Source organism: Pan troglodytes, chromosome 16 (genome assembly GCF_028858775.2).
Source record: "Pan troglodytes isolate AG18354 chromosome 16, NHGRI_mPanTro3-v2.0_pri, whole genome shotgun sequence".
Classification (NCBI taxonomy): Eukaryota; Metazoa; Chordata; class Mammalia; order Primates; family Hominidae; genus Pan; species Pan troglodytes.
Window position 1 is genome coordinate 30,444,353 of NC_072414.2, and position 20,674 is coordinate 30,465,026.

At 41.6% G+C, this 20,674-nt stretch overlaps 1 protein-coding gene across 3 annotated transcripts in view; it reads right to left on the minus strand.

Annotated features, from left to right (window-relative positions):
• RASGRP1 (RAS guanyl releasing protein 1) overlaps positions 1 to 20,674 on the minus strand; it is a 75,351-nt gene that overhangs the window by 4,551 nt on the left and 50,126 nt on the right. Inside the window, exons 7-16 of one of the 3 annotated variants that reach the window (XR_010151348.1) lie at positions 18,623 to 18,796; positions 17,444 to 17,560; positions 13,566 to 13,841; positions 11,670 to 11,750; positions 9,096 to 9,200; positions 8,136 to 8,245; positions 6,970 to 7,114; positions 5,926 to 5,962; positions 4,615 to 5,143; positions 198 to 583 (exon numbers count right to left, since the gene is read on the minus strand). Coding sequence is in view for 2 of the 3 variants with exons in the window: in XM_510293.8 (XP_510293.2) it covers positions 198 to 583; positions 4,615 to 4,767; positions 5,926 to 5,962; positions 6,970 to 7,114; positions 8,136 to 8,245; positions 9,096 to 9,200; positions 11,670 to 11,750; positions 13,566 to 13,841; positions 17,444 to 17,560; positions 18,623 to 18,796 (1,584 nt within the window). In the remaining variant the exon portion in view is untranslated. The remainder of the gene's footprint in view (positions 1 to 197; positions 584 to 4,614; positions 5,144 to 5,925; positions 5,963 to 6,969; positions 7,115 to 8,135; positions 8,246 to 9,095; positions 9,201 to 11,669; positions 11,751 to 13,565; positions 13,842 to 17,443; positions 17,561 to 18,622; positions 18,797 to 20,674) is intronic. The other 2 variants (XM_510293.8, XM_016927918.4) reach the window with 2 other exon arrangements.

Below are 20,674 nucleotides of genomic sequence, written 5' to 3' on the forward strand. Positions count from 1 at the left end.
TTCTTCCTTCCCTCCCTCTCTCCCTTCCCTCCCTCTCTCCCTCCCTGTTTCTCCCTCCCTGTTTCTCCCCTCCTCCTTTTTTGTTTTAGACTGCTTATAATCAGCCTGATCTGAATCTTCAGTCCACATACTCTTTCCTGGTTTGGCCCCACTTCTCTAAGATAGTCTGAAAAAAAGGAAAATGAAAAGGAAGGTACCTGTTCCAGTTCTTGGTAGGTAGGCAGTCTGAGGTGACGGAGCTCCTCCTTTGATTTTATGAGGGAGTCTTTATTCTCCCACTTGACAAAAGCCCGCTTTCTGACCAAGACTGGGCTAGGACATGGAGAGGTGGGACTGGGAAGCACATATAGAGTATCCTGGGCTGTCTTCCTTGGGGAAGACAGCACAAAGGGACCTGAAGGGCCCTCACTGCCAATCCAAGGCTGTGATTCAGTCTGGGTGGCCTTGTGGGCAACAGCCCTCTTCAGCCGAAGAGAAATCTTCTGTGAGGACACTCCCATCAGCATGATGGTCCGATCCTTACTCTCCTCACCATGTTCCACAGCCTCCCCATTAGGGAATGTAAAAGGTCCTTCCTCAGGTGCTGTAGGAAGATACAGGACATGCTAGTACTCTAGCTCAGGAAAGCAGAGACTCAAGACTGAGACATTAGTTTCAATGAGACATTTCTTATTGTTACAGGAGTTCCATATGTTCAAAGAGGACCCATTTTCAGGCACCCAGTTTAGGGGGTGAGGGCTAAATCCAGGGGCTTTGGCCAAGACACGGCCACTGGTGTCAAGCTACATCCACCCTGAGAAAGAGCATCTTCTGTTTGCACAAAGGTTGCTTAGAGGGTTTCTGTTTTTGGAGGTAAGTTGAAGCCCCTGCCTCAGTGCCACAGAGTTTCATAAAGAGAACAAGAACAATATCTAGACAGAAATGCTCCATAAATACTTTTTTGGACCCTCGAATTTGGGAGCTCTCAGCATTCATGTCTCAGTCCTGATACAGACACCCTCTAGCAGATAAGTAAGTACTCTCTGGGAACCCGTTTGTACAGTGGGCACAGCTTAACCATGAGAAAGAAGTTTTAGCTTTGTGGAAATGTACCTTAAAATGTATTGCCCCTGTTTGATACTGAGAGGAAAAAGGTAAGTTACTCTGGTTTTCTTTAACTAAGACCCACTACCCAGGATCCAGCCTAGTAATGTTAGCCATAAGGAGTAATTTCCTGGAAAAGTAAAGTAAGAGCAGATCTATTTGAGATGGGTGATAGATAGGCTTTAAGATAAACTGAAGATCATCTCAGTTTACTTTTTGGAAAGACTCAGCAGTGATTAAAACATTGGATAGTCTGACTTTGAAGACATTGGATTAGTATAGTCAAGATGGCTTTAAAAAACAACAAAAAAGTTTTCTAATTAGTATTTGACCAGAATCAACCAGTTGTAAAACTAGAAATCTTACAAAGATCTTAGTTTAATTCTTGCCAAAGAGAACATAATTTAAATTAACATTTAATATTTATCCAATAAAGCTCAAAATTGTAATTACATAGTTATTTAAGTGCTCAAATATTTAAATTGTTATGGTCACCCTAAAATAATTACATTGTTTTTTTTTGGAGGAGTATTATGGGTGATTATTTTTTATATCTCCATTTTCCAACTTTTCTGTAATACAGTTATATATTCTTTTTACCAACCTAAATTGTCAAATTATGAATATAATCCCCTCCATTATTTGGGTTGAATTCCTAGACATACAGGGAGCTTGGGACAGAAATTCAGGCACTATACACTTTGAGGAGCAAAAGGAAGAAAGCAGTAAGAACAAAAAGCAACAGAAAGCCCTTAAAATTGCAGGAAGAGTCCTGAGAGATGACAGTGTTAACAGAAATTAGGAGAGGTACAAGTTTCAAGAAAGTGAAAGTTGATGAGATTGAGAAAGATAGTAATGGGCTAAAAGAAATCACTGGAAATTTTGATTTGATAAGCAGAAACCATCCCCGATAATAATGAGATAGAAATAACTAAGAATGGATGATATCCAATAGTCATTTTTGCCATTATAAATAGACCTTGACTTTTAGCAACTTTATAATAATATAGTAATTTTCATTTTGTTGCCCATGATACATGTATGTTTATCCTACCTATTGGTCTACTTCCTGACAAGTACTTATCTTACCAGTGTGGGGCAGGGTTTGGAAAAGGGGAGAGATGGCCTGGAGAGGAGAAATCTCTAACAACTGCCCCTTCAGGGATTCCTTTTTGAGGCCTCAGATTCAGGCTGTTCTCTGCTGTCTTTTCCACTTGAAAATCTGCATTTTATGTGACAGAATTGTGGTGCCCTAAGGTTATGTGTAACTCTGAAAATACAGAGTGCATGAATGAAATACAGGGTACAGGCCTATTTTTCACAATGGTGTTTGTGATTTCTATTAAAAGTTGAACATCAAATCCTTAGTTGATTAGCATATTCTTTCTTAGAAAAGACCCTAAGAGGATTTTTTCCCCCTAAGAACAAAACACCCCAAAAGTTTGAAGTCAGCCTGTGTTTAGATAGATAGTAAGGGGAAAGATTTAGGAAGACAGCAGAAAATTTTTACTTGGCTGATGTGATAAAAAGGAATGTGCATTTCTTACATGGAAGTGAAGCACTTAAGCTTTGATCTAATTGATCAATAAATGCATGTGGATATTTACCACTGAACATTAGAAGTGCTTTAAATGCAGAATGTATACTATATGGACTTTTTCTCTAGGCATCTGTTGTAACGATAGTGGCCTTACCACTTTAGGGAGCTTATTTCAAAAGAGTAATGATATTAACATATGGTACATACGTGTTAAGCCCGATTTTAAGTGCTTTATATAAATAAACTCATTTCTTATTTCCCTTTTTGGTTCTACTTAGAAGTCACACAGCTTCTTATATTAAACTGGCACTAACCTAATAAGCGTTGGGTTTTTGCTGAAGACCTATATGTTCTTTAGTTAGTCAAGGTGATCAGTGTTTTGACATGCTGGCTAACCAGCCAGCCCAGAGATCAGGGCCTAGTATAGCACTATGAAGCCTTGTGCCCCAACCGTCCCCAACAAGCCCTTCATGTTACCCTTTTTAAAATAGCTCCTCATTTTATCATACAGACAGGCACCTGTCATTTAAGACTCTCTAGACTGTCTCATTTTTCTACTTCATCTCTTACCTAAATCGCCTTAACACCTTTTTTTTTTTTCCACTATCCCAATAGTACTAAAGCTGTTCTGCCCTTGGCCTTTTGCTCCTACTGTACATCCTATCTGGAATGTGCTCTGTCCTCCTCCCATAACTTAATTCTACCCTTCCTTCAAGACTTAGCTGAAATTCCACCTTCTCCATAAAGTCCCAACAGCCCCAGTACAGCGATCTCTCTGCCATGTCCTCCTGTCATTTGCTGTCACTGCAACCTATTTGGCTCTTAGCATATACTCTTGCATTGTTTCTAAACTGCTCTATATTTGTATATTATCTTCCCCCTAACTAGAACTACTCCATGAAGACAGAGACAGTCTATTCTCCTTCTTTGCACTTTAGATCTGGGGCATCTCAAACATACTCAAAGTCATTTCCTTATTGTACTGTTGTTTGCATTTTAACATAAGTGAATTTGCTAGTTTATTTCTTGAATGTTGAATGTTTTGTCTCAGTCCTAGGATTTTCCTTGTATGATTTGGAATTTTAATCTGCAAGCTCCACTTGAGTGGGAGTTTTGCCCCCCGCCCTTCCTTTCTACATTTAGCCTTCTGTTTCTAGAATTTTGACAATTACCTGCTACCTGGCCCCTCAGGGTTCCTCAGACTAGGACCTGGTCTTAAATTAATGGCTTGGGGTTCCTCTCCTGGAGAAAAATTGGGGCTATCATAGACAGTCACTCAGCTAGTAGAACTCTGTCTGTGGCTAAGTCTGCTTCCTGCTGCTAAGTGACAGTCACAGTTTTTTAAGCATTGGATTTTTCCTTCTCAATTTTAAGCAGTAAGTCTGGTTCTGGTCACCTTTCACGCATAGGTGGTCTCTGTTACTATGCAGAAATCAAATTCGCAGCTGCCTCTACCTGCTTCTAGACATGCAGCCAAGCAGACCAGTAGCTTTAGCATCTACTCCTTGCAGTATGTTTCTAGTACATGTGTAACCTTGAGATATCTGTTTTTGAATGCACTATGCCTTTTAATGTGATTTATATACTATATATGTTAATTTACATTATATATACACACACATATACATATGCATGTACATACATATTTTCCCTAGTCACTGTTTTGGGTGTGGAGCTGGGGATAGGGTGGGATAGTTAACTGTTAACTTGAGGCACTATCTTGGCCAGAAGTCAGTATCTGTGCTTGGTGTAGGTGCTCAATAAGTACCTGCTGATTTTTATGCCTAACTAGGACTCTGCTCTTCTCACACCTTAAGTCTAAGACATAGGCATGGAGCTAAAATCCAAAACTGTGGGAGGGGTCAGCCCTGGCCTAGCTGTTGAGGTTACATTTAAACTCAAACATAGAGTCATGAGGTAATCTTTCCGTCTCTAAAACTTTTCCCTTCCTACTTCACTTTCCAAGATGAATGTTCCCAGTGCCTACTTACCATGGAGCAGATCTTTGGCTCCCAATGAGCAAAGGTTGGACACTGGCCCCACAGAAGTGTTGTTCTCTGTGGGAGCTACTGGGTTCTTGGCTCGCTTCTTACACTCAAACACAACCAGATCTTTGCATTGTTTGTGGCAGTTCATCCCGCAGTCTGTGGACAAGACATCCTGGGTCAAGAAGTCTTTCACTTTTCTCTCTTCCCCAGTGTGTCTCACAACCAAATTCATGCAGTGCTTTCTTGTCACACATGTCTGTTCTATCTTCTGGAGCTAAGACACTTAACATTCCTAATGAAGCTAGCATTCTTCTCACTTGGTGAAGCCCAGAGCTCACACTCTTGATGTAGCCCTTTATCAGTGAATCTCAGCATCAGAAGCAGTATCCTGATATCTTGGAGGGAAGAGATGGTGTCCTGGTATCCCATACATTCTGCCTACTCTAGGGAGACCCTCCGGAAACACTCAGCTGTTAGGTCTTATTTTCTTTCTTGCAGTAAAAGGTTTCCTCTCTTTCACTCCTGAATTCTCCTAGTCACAAGGAAGGACAGTTATGTCCTGAGTGATAAAGGAAAGCTGACAAGGGCCTTTAGTAATCATTTATCTTCTGTTGCAAAAGAGATTCTATCTTTTTCACTGGGGGCCCACCCTTCCATGACTATATGAGAGCACCATCTCCTACCTGCTATCCCTGTTCTAGGCCAACCACGACAGAAAGAGGATTTTATACAGAGAAAATGCCTAACTGTGCAACCAGGCATTTCTCTCTTCGGTGTGGCGGTCATTCACCGGGGGTGTCCGAGGGAAACCACTTTGGGGATGAGACTCTGAACTCTGCTGAGAAGTTGTGGACTAAATGGACAACTACTATGGGTAAAAAATGTTTTAGAGGTGGGATTCTAAGACCAGCTGATATGGTTTAGCTCTGTGTCCCCATCCAAACCTCACCTTGTAGTGCCCATAATCCCCATGTGTCATGGGAGGGACCCGATGGGAGGTAACTGAATCCTGGGGGCGGTTACCCTCATGTTGTTCTCATGATAGTGAGTGACTGCTCATGAGCTCTGATGGCTTCATAAGGGCTTTTCCCCCCTTTTGCTCAGCACTTCTCCTTCCTGCCAGCATGTGAAGAAGGACGTGTTTGCTTCCCCTTCTGCCATGATTGTAAGTTTCCTTAGGCCTCACCAGCCCTGTGGAACTGTGAGTCAATTAAACCTCTTTCCTTTATAAATTACCCAGTCTCAGGCAGTTCTCTATAGCAGCGTGAGAATGGACTGATACACCAGGAATATGTCAACAATATTGAGTCTTACCTTTACATCGATATCCTTGTTTGATCACTCCCCAGAGCTATGAAACAAGAGACAGAATGCACCACATGTCATTCATCCATCTGGTGTGAGGCTACAAGGTGACATTCCTTTATTTTCCTTCATTCTACTCTCTAGCTCAAGTGGGAAGGAAACCTCATTTATCTCTCATGTCTTGTCCCTTCTGACCTTAAATCCATGAGAAGAGTTTATGCTGATCAAAGTTTCTCAAGAAGCAGGGTTTTTTTTGTTGTTTTTTTTTTTTGAGACAGTCTTGCCCAGTTGCCCAGGCTGGAGTGCAGTGGTGCGATCTCGGCTCACTGCAACCTCCACCTCCTGGGTTCAAGCAATTCTCCTGTCTCAGTTTCCCAAGTAGCTGGGACTACCAGGCATGTTCCACCACACCTGGCTAAATTTTTTTGTATTTTTAGTAGAGACGGGTTTTCACCATGTTAGGTGGGCTGGTCTCGAACTCGGGGCCTCAAGTGATCTGCCCGCCTTGGCCTCCCAAAGTGCTGGGATTACAGGCATGAGCCACCACACCTGGCTCTCACTAGCAGCCTTATGACCCAGACATTCTCGAGAAATGGATGAATCATCGGGCAAACAGGTTCCTCAGGACTCCAAACTGAGAAGGATATAGAGCCTTGCATCAGGACCCGAGTTTAGGGGGAAACGATTGGTCAGGAGTGGAACGGAGGAGGGGCATAGCCAAGGTTATCTCCTAAAGACAGAAGGTATGTCATATGTCTTTGTTATAACACTTGAAACAGCACATGAATATTATACTTTAAAAGTATATCCCTAATTCAGCATTTCTGGTACCATTTATCTAAGGCCTCATTGCAATAGAAAAGAAAAAACAGGAAGAAGCGAGAGATGATGAGTGCAGGTAAAAACCACACGCTTGAGCTCTAGGTTATTCTAGGTGTCTGTCTGGGCTCCAAGCTGGGATGGGTTTATAAGGATTGTGAGGTCTGTGCCTGTCTTAAAGTATCCCACACTCTTCCCCAAATTCAGCCCTGGAGCACCCTAAGAACAACTTACAAATCCAGCACAGTTGTCACAAAAAGTGGGCTTCAGGTAGGTGGTCTCTTGGAAGTTGTGAGGAAAGCCCAGGCCCAGCTTGGAATAGATTGAGCTGGCTCTCATGAAGTAGGCTGTGATCTCATCCCTGCTGATGAGGCCTTCCCTGCCGGCAGATGACCAAGGCAAGGATGTGAGTATAAGGGGCACGGAGGCAGGTAGCAAGGGGGGGCTTCTAGCCTTAGAAACTCACCTTTCTTTTTATCCTCAGTGGTAATATGGTATGTGCTACCTCATGATTACTTCCATGGGCCCTACTCTTAACAAGGATACAAGATGACATGTGGTAAGTAGGTAAGGCAGCATTACTCATTTCCACAGAGGTGTTCTTTGGCCAAACTAGGTTTCCCTAACTAACTTGACCACTATCTATAAGACTTGAAAAAGAATGTAACATGTACATGTGTATAGGGAGGGAAATGTCTTATGCTACAGTTTCTGACTTTAGACAGTACCTAACTGGAACCCACTAACCATACGATTAGTTTCCTATAGAGAACCAAGATAGAATTTATTTAACCTTGAGAAAAGTAAAAATGCAAAGTATGAATAAGTATTAGCTTTTCCCAAAATCTGTAATGACAAAGCAAGAAGGAAGACTAAACTTTTTCTTATTTATAGTTGACTATTTATAAAGTGGCAGATTTATGGAATGTTCAATTCAGTTTTTGTTTTTGTTTTTTTTTTGAGACAGGTTTTTGCTCTTGTGGCCCAGGCTGGAGTGCAGTGGCATGATCTCGGCTCACTGCAACCTCCGCCTCCTGGGTTCAAACAATTCTCCTGCCTCAGCCTCCCGAGTAGCTGGGATTACAGGTGCCCACCACCACACCCGGCTAATTTTTGTATTTTTAGTAGAGACAGGGTTTCACCATGTTGGCCAGGTTGGTCTCGAACTCCTGAGCTCAGGTGATCTGCCCACCTCGGCCTCCCAAAGTGTTGGGATTACAGGCGTGAGCCACTGTGCCCAGGCCCAGAATAGTTTTAAAAGAATGCATATTTCATGGTCTGTTCTTTAAGTGATCACAGCAGCAACATATCTGAGTTTTCAAATTCTTCTAGTGACATACCTATAAACCTATTCTCACCAATGGGCTCATAACCACATATTCCTAAGTACAAACCCTCACCTGTCTTTGTCCATCACACAGAAGGAAAATGGAAAACTCGCAGCAATCTTTTCAAATTCTTCCTGAGAAATGTATCCATCCTGGTCGTGATCATAGTTCTTGAAGACAGACTGTGAAAAAGGAGTTTTTTTGGTGATTACTAAAGAGAAACCGGTCTTCTCTCCCTTTACTCAAATGACAAAGAGCTGGGGCAGTTGGATAAAAGCCTTTTAACAACCTGAACGAGAGGAACAGGGAAACCTGCTCCTTTAGCTGTGGCAAAGATGTGGCAGGTCACATCTCAGGCCTTTGCTGGTAGCAGCATGTGGGGGGTGGCCATGTACTTTGAATCATTAGCACGTCAATTATACTATCACGCTGGCTACTCCTAGTTCACTGCACAGAGGGATGTTCTCCTTTCACTCTACCCTTTTTTTCATCACTCAGCTCCAGTTGTACCTTCTTTGAGAAGCTTCTACAAACAGCCCAGTTGGAAGTGCTCTGTCCCCACTCTTAATCCTCTTGTTTCTCACCGTTACGCTCTTAGTTTTCCATTGTTACATGTGAGTTGTCCACGAGGATACATGCATAAGTATGAGAATATATACCCCTTCCTCAGCAATTAGCACAGAGAATTGAATCAAGCAGTACAAAGGTTTTCAGTTTTAGGTTTACCTGATTACCCTTTACTATACTCTAATGTATCCCAATACTTCTGTACTCCTAAATCAACTGACAACCTTTAAGCATATGCTCTTTTGCTAGGTCTTGAAGAGGAGGCACAACTGCCTTCATATGAGTCCAGTGTGTGTTGTCAAAATGTAACTTTTGAATTGTTCTAAAGCCACAGTAAGAGAAGTAAGTGGTTCAAGTTTCGTACCTCTACATTTCCACCATTGTGCTTTCCTCTCCCTTTACCCCACATACAAAACTGAGCCAGGCAATGCCTAGTTTTTGTGTGCTGAACACAGCTGTACTTACATCCACCATCCTCTGGACGTGTTTGCTAATGGTTTTTGGATCAGGTTTGGGAGACACTCCAGAAGCCCAGTCCACTACTACTGGTGGCTTTGAAGGTGTTAGTGGCTAAAATGAAATATTTAGAGAAATCCTCATGACTACAATGCAATATTATAACCTATAGCTCTTTCTTTTCCTACTACCTGACGGTTACATTTATGGACAATCTTCAATTATGTTCAGTGGCAAGGAGCAGAGAACCCACAGGCAATTGAAATCTCTACTAATAATTTTGGCTAACAAGGCATCGTGCTTACGGTTTCCAGAGTGCTCTTCACATACATTATCTGCAGCTACAGATAATTTGAAATTCTCAATCTGCCTGAGTTGCAATTCCCTCTCCATTAAACCTTTTGTCAGAGCTATCAACAAAGAGTAAAGTGGATCATTTATGTTTCCTCTCTATTCTCCAGTCACATTTTGCAGTAGAAAGAAAGGTGAGTAAGAAAAAGCTTAGCTAAAAGGCAGGAAGGCACAAGAAAAATCATCGGAAGCCTGGACAAGCTCTTTTCTAAATATAGTCATGCATCACTTAATGACTGGGATATGTTCTGAGAAATGTGTCATGAGGTGATTTTGTCATTGTGTGAGCACCACAGTGTGTACTTACACAAACCTAGATGGTATAGCCTGCTACACACCTAGGCTATTTGGTATAGCCTACTGCTCCTAGGCTACATACCTATACAGCAGGTTATTATACTCAGTACTGTAGGCAATTGTAATAATGGTATTTGTGTATCTTAACATATCTAAACATAGAAAAGGTAAAAATATGGTATAGAAAATTTTTTTTAATGTTACACCTGTATAGGGCACTTAACCATGAATAGAGCTTTCAAGATTAGAAATTACTGTGGCAAGTCGTGAGTGGTGAGTGAACGTGGAGGCCTAACATTACTGTATACTCCTATATACTTTATAAACACTGTACACTTAGACTACACTAAGTTTCTTAAATTTTTTCTTCAATGATAAATTACCTTATTTTACTGTAAAAGCTTTTAATTTTTTTAACTTTTACTCTTTTGTTATGACACTTAGCTTAAAGCACACATTGTATAGCTTATAGCTGTACCAGTTATTTCCTTTACAGCCATATTCTATAAACTTTTTTCTATTTTAAAAATGTTTAATTTTTTAAATCTTTGTTATAAACTAAGGTATAATTACACTCATTGGCCTATGTCTATATAGAGTCAAGATCATCAATATCACTGTCTTCCACTCCACATCTTGTCCTATTGGAAGGTCTTTAGGGGCAATAACATGCATGGAGCTGTCACCTTCTGGAGGACTTGCCTGAGGCTGTTTTACAGTTAACTTTTCTAAGTAGAAGGAATGCACTCTAAAATAATGATAAAAAGTATTGTATAGTAAGTGCATAAACCGGTAATACTTATTATCAAGTATTATGTACTGTACGTAAGTGTATAACCGAGACTTTTTACAGCTCAGTAGGTTTGTTTACACCAGTATAATCACAGACATAGTGAGTAATGTGTTGTGCTACAATGTTACAATTGTTCTGTCACTAGGCAATAGTAATTTTTCTGCTCCATTATAATCTTAAGGGACCACTGTGATATATGAGGTCTATCACTGACCAAAATGTCATTTTGTGGTGCATGACTGTATTTGAAACTCGGCCCAAATTAAAATCTCTCTGAAAAAACAGAATGTACCCTTTCCATTGAAATGCCTCTAACCTGATGGAATCTACCAAATATTTTCAGTGGAATCTTTCATTACAATAGAAAGCTAGAACTTGATCTTTCTGTGTGGAGGAGTGCAATTTAGCCACCCCAATAGATGAGCTGGATTTCTTAAGTGTGGGCAACTCTCTTCCCTTGAGTACCACTTGTTTTGGGGTTTGGAAACGTCCCAGGAGACTGAAGTGATTTTACTTGCCTGTGGGAGGGTAGGGCAGATAACCTGTGAAGTTCCTACTGCAGGCAGTGCCAGGACTGTGTACTATTTTGAGGACTTCTCAGCATAGGAGGTCAAAAGACTCAGCAGACTGTTCTTTTCACCCAGAACATTACAGGAAAATGGGGCTTTTCTATCTACCAACCTGGAAATCTTCAGAAATTTAGCTTCTGATTAGTACGCATATTACTCTCATTATCATCAATGAATCATAGAAAAGAAATGTATGTGGGGACTCTTCTTAATGGGGGGGGGGGGGGATGTCACCCTGGTGCACAATAGTATCTTCCTTCTCTACTTTGTAAACCACTGACTGATTCCACCACACCTGGCATTCTGATGATACAGTTATTTACTGTTCACTAGTTATTCACTGGTCACACATTAGGCTTATCCCTTCAACTATATCACAGCTTTTTAATGGACAGGAACTATTCCTCAGACATATGTTGAAAAGCTTTCTCTGTTCCTAGCATAAGGTTGAGCACTAAGAAAAACAGTACACGTATTAAACTGAACTGAAAGTCTGTTCCTGAGGATGAATGAACTCGAGGAGAAGCTTGTAAAGCACCTGTTACATGTGGAGTCTTAATATGAAAAACTCACTGGAGCTCTGTGGTTCCTTGGTTCCCGGGCATAGGAAAGCTCATAGATTTCATCCTCAGTGTAGTAAAGATCCAGGGATAACTGCAGATCAAAGCAGAACAGGGTTCATTGCTAAGATGCTGTTTGCCTCTCCCACAGCTGATGGTTCTTTCTTGGATTTTCCTTGCCAGTAGTTTACTCTTTTAGGTTCTAAACAGTTTGTTTTTAAAAGTCACAAAACAGGTATAACACCTACTATTGCAATAGGGCAAGCATTAATTCTCATTGAAATGTTTTTAATTTTGGACATATCTCAGGATGCCCTCTTTTTAACTATGATTTAAATCTAAGCCTCTATATAGAGCTTAGGCCAAAGGCCTTGTCTGGACAGATGACTAATACATCACTTGTTCTCTCTCAAAGCAGACAGATGATCTGAAAGGATGGTGTGTATAGTCTGAGACTATTAAATTTGAGTCCAGCAATAAAATCCAGTTTAAATGGTAAGACATATTAATTGCTATTAAGAGTTAATGAGTCTGGGTGCATGGTGGCTCATGCCTGTATTCCCAGCATTTTGGGAGGCCAAGGCAGGTTGATTGCTTGAGCTCAGGAGTTTGAGACCAGCCTGGGCAACATAGCAAAACCCTGTCTCTACAAAAAATACAAAAGTTAACCGGGTGTGGTGGCGTGTGCCCGTGGTCCCAGCTACTCAGGAGGCTGAGGTGGGAGGATGGCTTGGACCTGGAAGATAGAGGTTGCAGTGAGCTGAGATTGCACTACTGCACTCCAGTCTAGGTGATAAGAGCCAGACCTTGTCTCCAAAAAAAAAAAAAAAAAAAAAAAGAGTTAGTGAGTTTCATGTATCTTAGAACTATAAAATTTTAGGAGAGAAGTCCTTAGGAATAATCTTATTCTTAACCTTGAGTCTATGGATAGGCTTTAAGGATTTCAGAACTTGAAATTACATGCATATTTAAAAATATATGGCTTATGTACATTTTTCTGGGAAGAAGGTTCACAGCTTTTATCACAAGATTTATAATCCAAAGAATGTTAAGATTCACTCCATGTTTTTACAAATGATGTCTGAGACACAGACCTGCCAAGGTCACCTGGCTAATAAGTGAAAGGGCTAGGATCACACACCAGCTGATGTGAAGCCCAGGGTTCTATCAAAATGCTGCTGTGAGGCAGAAAGAGGTTATGATCATTATTCTACTCTCCAAAAACAGCAGGTTAAAAACTGTGTAACTTTAGAACTGGAAGAGAAGTTCGAAGTCATCCCAGAGACTAATCCGTTTGAGGAGAGGAATATTGGAGGGTTATATGTCCATAGTCACACAGCTGGTAAACTACAGAATTGCAGGTCTGGAAGGGAGTTCATCATCTGATCTCACCCCATACGCAAAATGCAAATCCTGGTCTCCCACACCATTGACAAGTGTTCATCTTCACTTGAATATCTCCAAGAGCAAAGATCTAAGCCAAGAACCAAATAATAACCCTGGGTGTTTTTTGTTTGTTTTTTAAATTACTGCCTGCCCTTTTTATGAGAGCACATTCATTCTCTCCATCTGTTACCAAGACTTGTATCCTGATTTGCCATCAGCTCCTCCCAGAGAGCTTAGGACTGCTTTTGTAGGGGTAGTGAAACAGTCCTAGAAGTCTGAAGGGCACAGTCTCTAGAGTCCCACCACCTGGGTCTGAATCAAGGCTCTGCTACTTAATAATGTGTGGTCTCCTGGCAAGGTATATCTTTGTGCTTTAGTATCCCTAGCTATATGTTGGAGATAATAATAGGATCTGCTTCATAGAGCCTTTATGAGGACTAACAGCTAATATTTGGTAAGGGGTATAGAATGGCACCTGGCACACAGAAAGTGCTTAGTAATTGTCCTCCAGTGTGAGCCTCACCGTCAGCAAGTGTACCAAGTCCTTGTTAGCCTCCAAGGGTGGGGCCACCTCTTGCAGCTGGACCAATTCACTGATATGATTGTATAGGGCCAGTAGCTTATGGACGTTCACTTTCCCGTCCTCCAGATAGTCAGGCATGGCTTCATACAGGGAGATGAGGTCCTTGAGATGCACACCCAGAATGGGGATCTTGAAGTCGGTGCACTCTCCATAGGCTCGCCGGTAATTGTCATAGTTTCTGGAGGAGGACAGCAGCTCAGTCATCTCACCGAGAACCTACAAAGCAGAACAGACCAATCACAGGTACCCGCTAGGCAGTGTGCGTTGTCTGTAATGAGGACCTTGCATGTTTGCATCCTGTGCCATGATCTCACCCCATCCAGAATTTGTTGAGCGGGGGGTAATTCATGTAAAAGGTACAGATTATGACTCCCCAGTTAAAACCTCAGCTATGTCAAATATCACAGAATATATTTATAAACACAAGATATGCTTGAATCTATTATATAACTTAAACATTATAAATCGGGGTTTTATCATTTTTATGTTAAAATTTCCTTCTTTTCAAAAACAAGGACCTGATACAAAAATTAAAAAGGTACAAGAATATATAGTGAACACTATCCCTCTAACTCCTGTCCCCAAGCCATGTGATTCCCTTCCTTGGTGTCTTGTGAATGCTTCCAGAGACACTGCATTGATTAACGGTTGAAATGTGATGTCAGGAAATGCTGACTATGTTGCTGGCATGGGGAAGAGCATGTATTTTAAGAGTGGAGCTTCAGTAGTCTATTGTGTGTTATTCTCCATGAGGTGCTTGATGGGCCTTTCAAGATTCTCAGAATGGGCCTATGACTAGAAAGCAAGTGACATTCCATTCACAGACTAAAACCTTGAACTAAAAAGACTGAATAGACTAGATCAATTCTGAGCAAAGGACAGGAGAGAGGACATTAGAGATTACACCCTGCTTCAAACCTGGAAGTGGGAACGGCTGCTCACCAGCACAGAAAGGGAGCAGCCAGATCTAGTTTTCTTTTCAATCACTTGTCATTCAAGTCAGCAAGCAGTTCACAGAATCCATTCCCCATGAGTGATAACCAGCTTTCTCAGAAGCAAAGACATGAAGTGACTGTCTGCCAATCATGTTATCATACAACATAAGGAGTCCTCTCTTATCCTTAGGGGGATACAGTCCAAGACGCCTAATTGATGCCTGAAACTGTGCATAGTAACAAACCCGATTGCTGTCAAGTGGAACACATTTCTGTTCATGTTTCCCACCCACAAATGTAATGCCATTCCCATCATGCACTGTGGCCATAACTTTTTGCAGTATGAAGTACAAAAGAGAAACTAGAATGAACTTCTTTCCTTTTTCACAATTTCATAGATGAAATTCCTTCTTACTTAGATCTTAGCAACCTCAGCATATGATTTTTTTCCTTCCTTATTAAGTAAAGAACTTAGAGGAAACACTTTAGGGCTGCTCTTTGGCATATCCAAATTGCCAACATCATTACTCTTGCACTGTGAGGCCATTATTAAACAAAGTGAGAGTTACTTGAACACAAGCACTGCAATACCATGACAGTCAATCTGATGACCAAGACGGCTACTTAGTGACTGATATGAAGGAGTCCCAGAAAGAATGGAATGGGATGGCTTAAGATTTCATCATGCTACTCAGCACAGCATGCATTTTAAAACTTATGAATTGGCCAGGCGTGGTGGTTCATGCCTGTAATCCCAGCACTTTGGGAGACCGAGGTGGACGGATCACCTGAGGTCCAAAGTTCAAGACCAGCCTGGCTAACATGGTGAAACCCCGTCTCTACTAAAAATACAAAATTAACCCGGCGTGGTGGCACACGCCTGTAGTCCCAGCTACTTGGGAGCCTGAGGCAGGAGGATTACTTGAACCTGGGAGGCGGAGATTGCAGTGAGCTGAGACTGAGCCACTGCACTCCAGCCTGGGTGACAGAGTGAGACTGTCTCAATCAATAAACAAATAATAAAATTTATGAATTATTTCTGGGATTTTCCATTAAATTTTTTTTGGACTGCAGTTGACCTCAGATAACTGAAACTACAGAAGACAAAACCTCAGATAAGGGGGACTACTGTAACCCTTTTAGACACTGTGCCCAAACTTAATAAAATTGTGGCCTACGAAATACCATTTCTCCACAATGAAGAACTTGGAGTTCTTGGAGTCAGACCCCTTCAAATCACTGGGAGATGGCAAGAGAGCTTCTTCTTCATAAACCTCTACCAATGGTGCAGGTGAGCCCTAGGCATGGAAGGGGCTCACAAGACAAGAGTGTAACAGCAAAAATGATAAAGATATTTTTATTCCCCTCCGAAGGTGAAATCAACAACTTGGGGACTTTTGCTTCAACCCTGGACTTACTAATTCACTATGCAGACCACCCTGAGGGTCAAGGAGCTACTGACAGGAAGCACTGCTGTGGGGGGACCCCAAGCTGAAGAGGAGCAAGCTCTCTCTTATAAGCTAAATGACATGAAGGCTTCTTAATCTCTGTGACTATTTCTCTCTGTCACCTCTGAGATGTGGGCAATCTTTTCAACTGTTCCACCTGGTTTCAGCAGAACTGTTAAGGAATGAAGAGGTGACTAAAGATGATGCCCTTTTGATCAGACCACTGGGAAGTGGGGGGCCTCCCCAGAGGCCCAGCATTGTGATAACAGAGATAATAAAAGACTCCCCAAAAGGGAGCTGAACACCTGGGAAAAACAGATGGGGTAATGAGCTTAGGTATCTCTCCCTAAAAAGAGAGTTCCTCTCCATGCCAGTTTGGAAGGATCGGGGCTTGAGTATAGTAAGGTCCTCTTACATGAAAGTGCTCAAAGAGCAGTCATTATCTAACCCATGCCATACATTTATATCCTCAGTATATTACAGTGGTTTATATTTATAACAACAGCTCCAGCTGGACTCAGTGGCTCATGCCTGTAATTCCAATACTTTAGGAGGCCGAGATGGGAGGATCGCTTGAGGCCAAGAGTTGGAGACCAGTCTGGACAACATAGGGAGACCCTTATCTCTCCAAAAATTTTAAAAAATAGCTGGGCATAATGGCGCGCACCCATGGTCCTAGCTACTTGGTAGGCTGAGGTGGGAGGATTGCTTGAGCCCAGGAGTTTGAGACTGCAGTGAGCTATGATCATGCCAGCCTGTGCTCCAGCCTTGATGACAGAGGAAGACCCTGTTTCTATAAAAAAGAGAAACAAGCAAAACAGCCCTATGTCATAAAAGATAAAAGTATATTCTGTAAAATCTAATAATGTAGGAAAATGTACAGGACATTTAAGAAAAATATTCATTAATAAAACATTATGTATTACAAAATGGTATCTGAAGAACTCATATCCAATTATCTGGTAAAATTCAACTATCCAGAATGTCATTCTTCAAGGGTTCTGGATAGCTAAGTTTTTAATATATCACTATATAACTACACTCAATGTGCAAACTGACCTATGGTCAACCGAACCACAATTCCTTTTGAGAACACATTTTGGAGCAAGGAGCTGGAGCGAGGGAATCAGTGTCAAAGATGGTAACTGAATATTCCATGGCCTACGAACATGGGAAGAGGCACACATTGTTTCAACTGGTCCAGCAGGAATGTTTGCAGTGACACTGTCTGAGGCCAGACAAAATCACAGTTACTCTAAAAAATGTGACTTCTCCATCCTATGGATTTCCTTAAGGTTTGCCTCCCTGCCACTTAGCCTGGTTGACAAGGGATGGTGTGGTTGGAAATGCTCTCTGGGCTGCCCACCAAGGAGAAAATGTTGGCACACATCTTGAGAATGCTGCTAAGGGCCCCAGAGAAGACAGTAGCACTGACCTTATTGATTTCATGTGGGACATGCGAACTTGTCTCCTTGAGCCTCGAGATTGAGCTGTGACACAGCCCACCTATCACAGCCATCAGTGTATTGAAGTTCTGTAGTTGGTGGAGCTTCTGTGACACAGAAGACAGATGACAGCAGAGTCACTGTACATGTCAGTTATATGGGGAGCTTAGAGGCTGCCTCTTGTCTCTGTGCCGTGAGTCTCCCTTACGCTGGTTAAAGACTAGTTATGAGGCATTGCAATTTCCTGTCCATGTCTCCCCTTCTGCTTTATTCAGACTGGTGGATTCCAAATCTGGGAGGCATTACATCTCTCTCCTTTTGTTGTTGCTGATCTGTGGACCACCTTCTAGATCAGTGCTTTCTTAGAATCACCTCAAGTACTGGTTTAACACAATGGTTTCTGGACCTAACCCAGACATTCTGATTGCCTGGATCTGGGGTTAGGCTTGGAGATCTGTACTTTTAATATACCTTTAGTTAATATCAGAGCAGGTGATCCAAAGTCAGAGCTGTTGACTTTGAGAAACACTGGTCTAGACCATCCAGAGTTGGAGAAAGATATTATTAAGTGTAATCTTGTATTTATTCCAAATTTACCAGACTTTTATTTTTGAGGGTAAGGACTTTGTCTTATTTTCCCATGCAATGCCAGTGCCTATATAGGACAGTAACTGGGACAGAGAAGCTAGAATCTCCGGGGAACTTCAAATATGGGTTCATAGTACTTGTTTTCCTCTTATAAAATGCCCCTCAAACATTAAATGCAGCCATTCAGCACTGCATGGGCTTAAAGACCTAAGACAATCCAGGATGGTCCAGCTCCAGTAAATCTTAGAATTGCCCTTTCCTTTGCCATGTGGGGGAGACTCGGGAAAATAATGTAAGCTGGTAAGCATCTTTTGAAAAATGTTAAAGGTCTAAACAGATCTAAAACTGGATCCTGACCCCTGATATGGCCTGTATGGCCCCCTCCCCTCCACACTGTCCTTGTATGGAAGAAGAGACAAGTCACCATATCTAGATCTGGTTGAAGGCACACAAACCTCTCCACCCCCTCGCCATGGTTCAGGAGGGAAAAAACAGCTCTAATTAATAGACTAAGCTGGAGGAAAAGGGGATAGAAAGTTTACCTTATAGCCCAAGCCAAATGTCTTAAACCAGTTATTCACCTGAGCCACCTGGATGAACTTGATGAAGACTTCTGCTCGGAGCTGCGGCGTGGGGCGGCTGAGAACCATCAGTTGTACCCACTGGGAGATGCCGTTGCACAGAGCAATAGATCGCTCCATGGTGGGGTTTTCCTTCACACAGCTATTTACAAGGTAATTCTGATAATCAGAGAACTGCAGGAAAAGAAACAACAACAACAAAAAAAACCTATCAGTACTGTACTCTGGTATTCCAGAAGATTTAAGGGACAAGTCCAGTCTGCTCAGTTGATGGCTGGGAACTGCCATGGAACAGAGGAGCTCCTGGCGCTCTTCTGCATCTTGGCCACTTGCCAACAAGCATGATGGGAGGGAAATCTTCCTTATTCTACCCACAGCATGATTTCTCTACATCGAAAGTTATTAGGAATAAGTGGATGTGTAGACACATTAGTTAATCCAAATACTGTATTTCAGTAGATATTGTTACTGACTATTCTAAATTCTAAAGAATACAGTACAGAATAAAGATCAGTATTGCTGCTAAGGTTAAGGGAATAAAAGGTAATTCCCCTGACAAAAACAAATCTCTCTCTCCCCAGCTGTTTTCTTACCTTAAAAATGTGATCATAAAATCTGCCCTATCTAGGACATAGAATTGTTATGAAGATCAAAGAAGATAATGTGTGAAAGCTTTAACTTTTTAAAGTGTTACATATATGTAAGGTTGCGCTAATGGAGTAGTTATGAACCTTATGCTAATACAAGCCTGTTTGTATTTCCTTCTACTCACCAACTGGAGCAGAGGCAAATGGAGTACTTAAAATTTGGTTAGCTATATGTTTGCTGATCATGGTTTCCCAAGTTGACAATAGCATTGACTACAGTTGGCAATGAAACAGCATGTGTAAAACTGGAAATGTCCCTGAAGATCTAGTCTAAATGATGTTTGTAGCTATTGTGTCCCTGTCACAAAGAATCCCTCTGCTCAAATCACAGTCTGTTTCTCTTCAACTTTCCTATGGAAGTCTTTGGTGCTTTTCCCCAATTATTTCCAACTCTTCCCCTTGAAAGAAGGTGTGACCATATGACATGGTTCAGCCAGCAGAATGTTGAGTGGAAGCGATGTAACTTTGGAGGCAAAGATGTAAGAGCCAGTGAATGGTCTGCCATGTTGCCTTCCTACTGCTGCAGAGATCTTGGAAATTCCTGGCAAGATGAAGCCTCCATCATCTGGGTTCCTGGGGAACTCTGATCAGCCTCTGCTGACCCATGTTAGGCATGCAGTGTGAGTGAAAAATAAACTTTTGCTTAATTAAGCCACTGAGATTGTACAGGAGGTGGGTGGGTGGGGGGTTATTACTACAGTACACCTTAGTTCTGCCTAAGTAGTAAATATATAGATGAGAAGTCACAACCCAAATAAAATAGCTGCAAACTAACTGAGCCCCATTTTACTGTGCTATATGGCTGCTGATGGGTGGAAAACCTATGAGTAGGACCAAAATCGCTCCTTAAGAGAGATATATAAAGCAAACATCTTACTGGTTCTAAAAGAAAGTAGCCACAACTCATTGAATGCATATATTTTGAATATATTCATTCAATTAATATATTCCAGTGAATACATTTAATACACCCCTCCCACTATAAATATAACTTTAAATCCACTTGTTTTTTTAAAACAATTATCCCAGTAACATCCTCACTACCCCTAAAGTTTTGTAATAAACAGAAGATATCAAATGCCTTTCAATTCACAGCACAGATAAATTTCCCTCCAACCTCATGTTGGAGAGAAAACTTGTGTTTGGTAAAACTGTTTAGCACTGTACAGGAAAAACAAAAAAAAAACCCTGAGATAGTCTTCTATGAAGGGACCAAGCCACTCAAAAGAAATGAAGGTTGAAACTGATGTTTTCACTTGCAAATAGAACACTGTTCAACCCCTGGGGATACTGGCTGGGATTCCTCGTTCTACACTGATTTTTCACTTCTGCCTCCACTGATGTGAGCATTGGCATCAAGCAGACATCCTGCAGGCCTGACCAAGCAGCCTGCCAGTTTGACCCC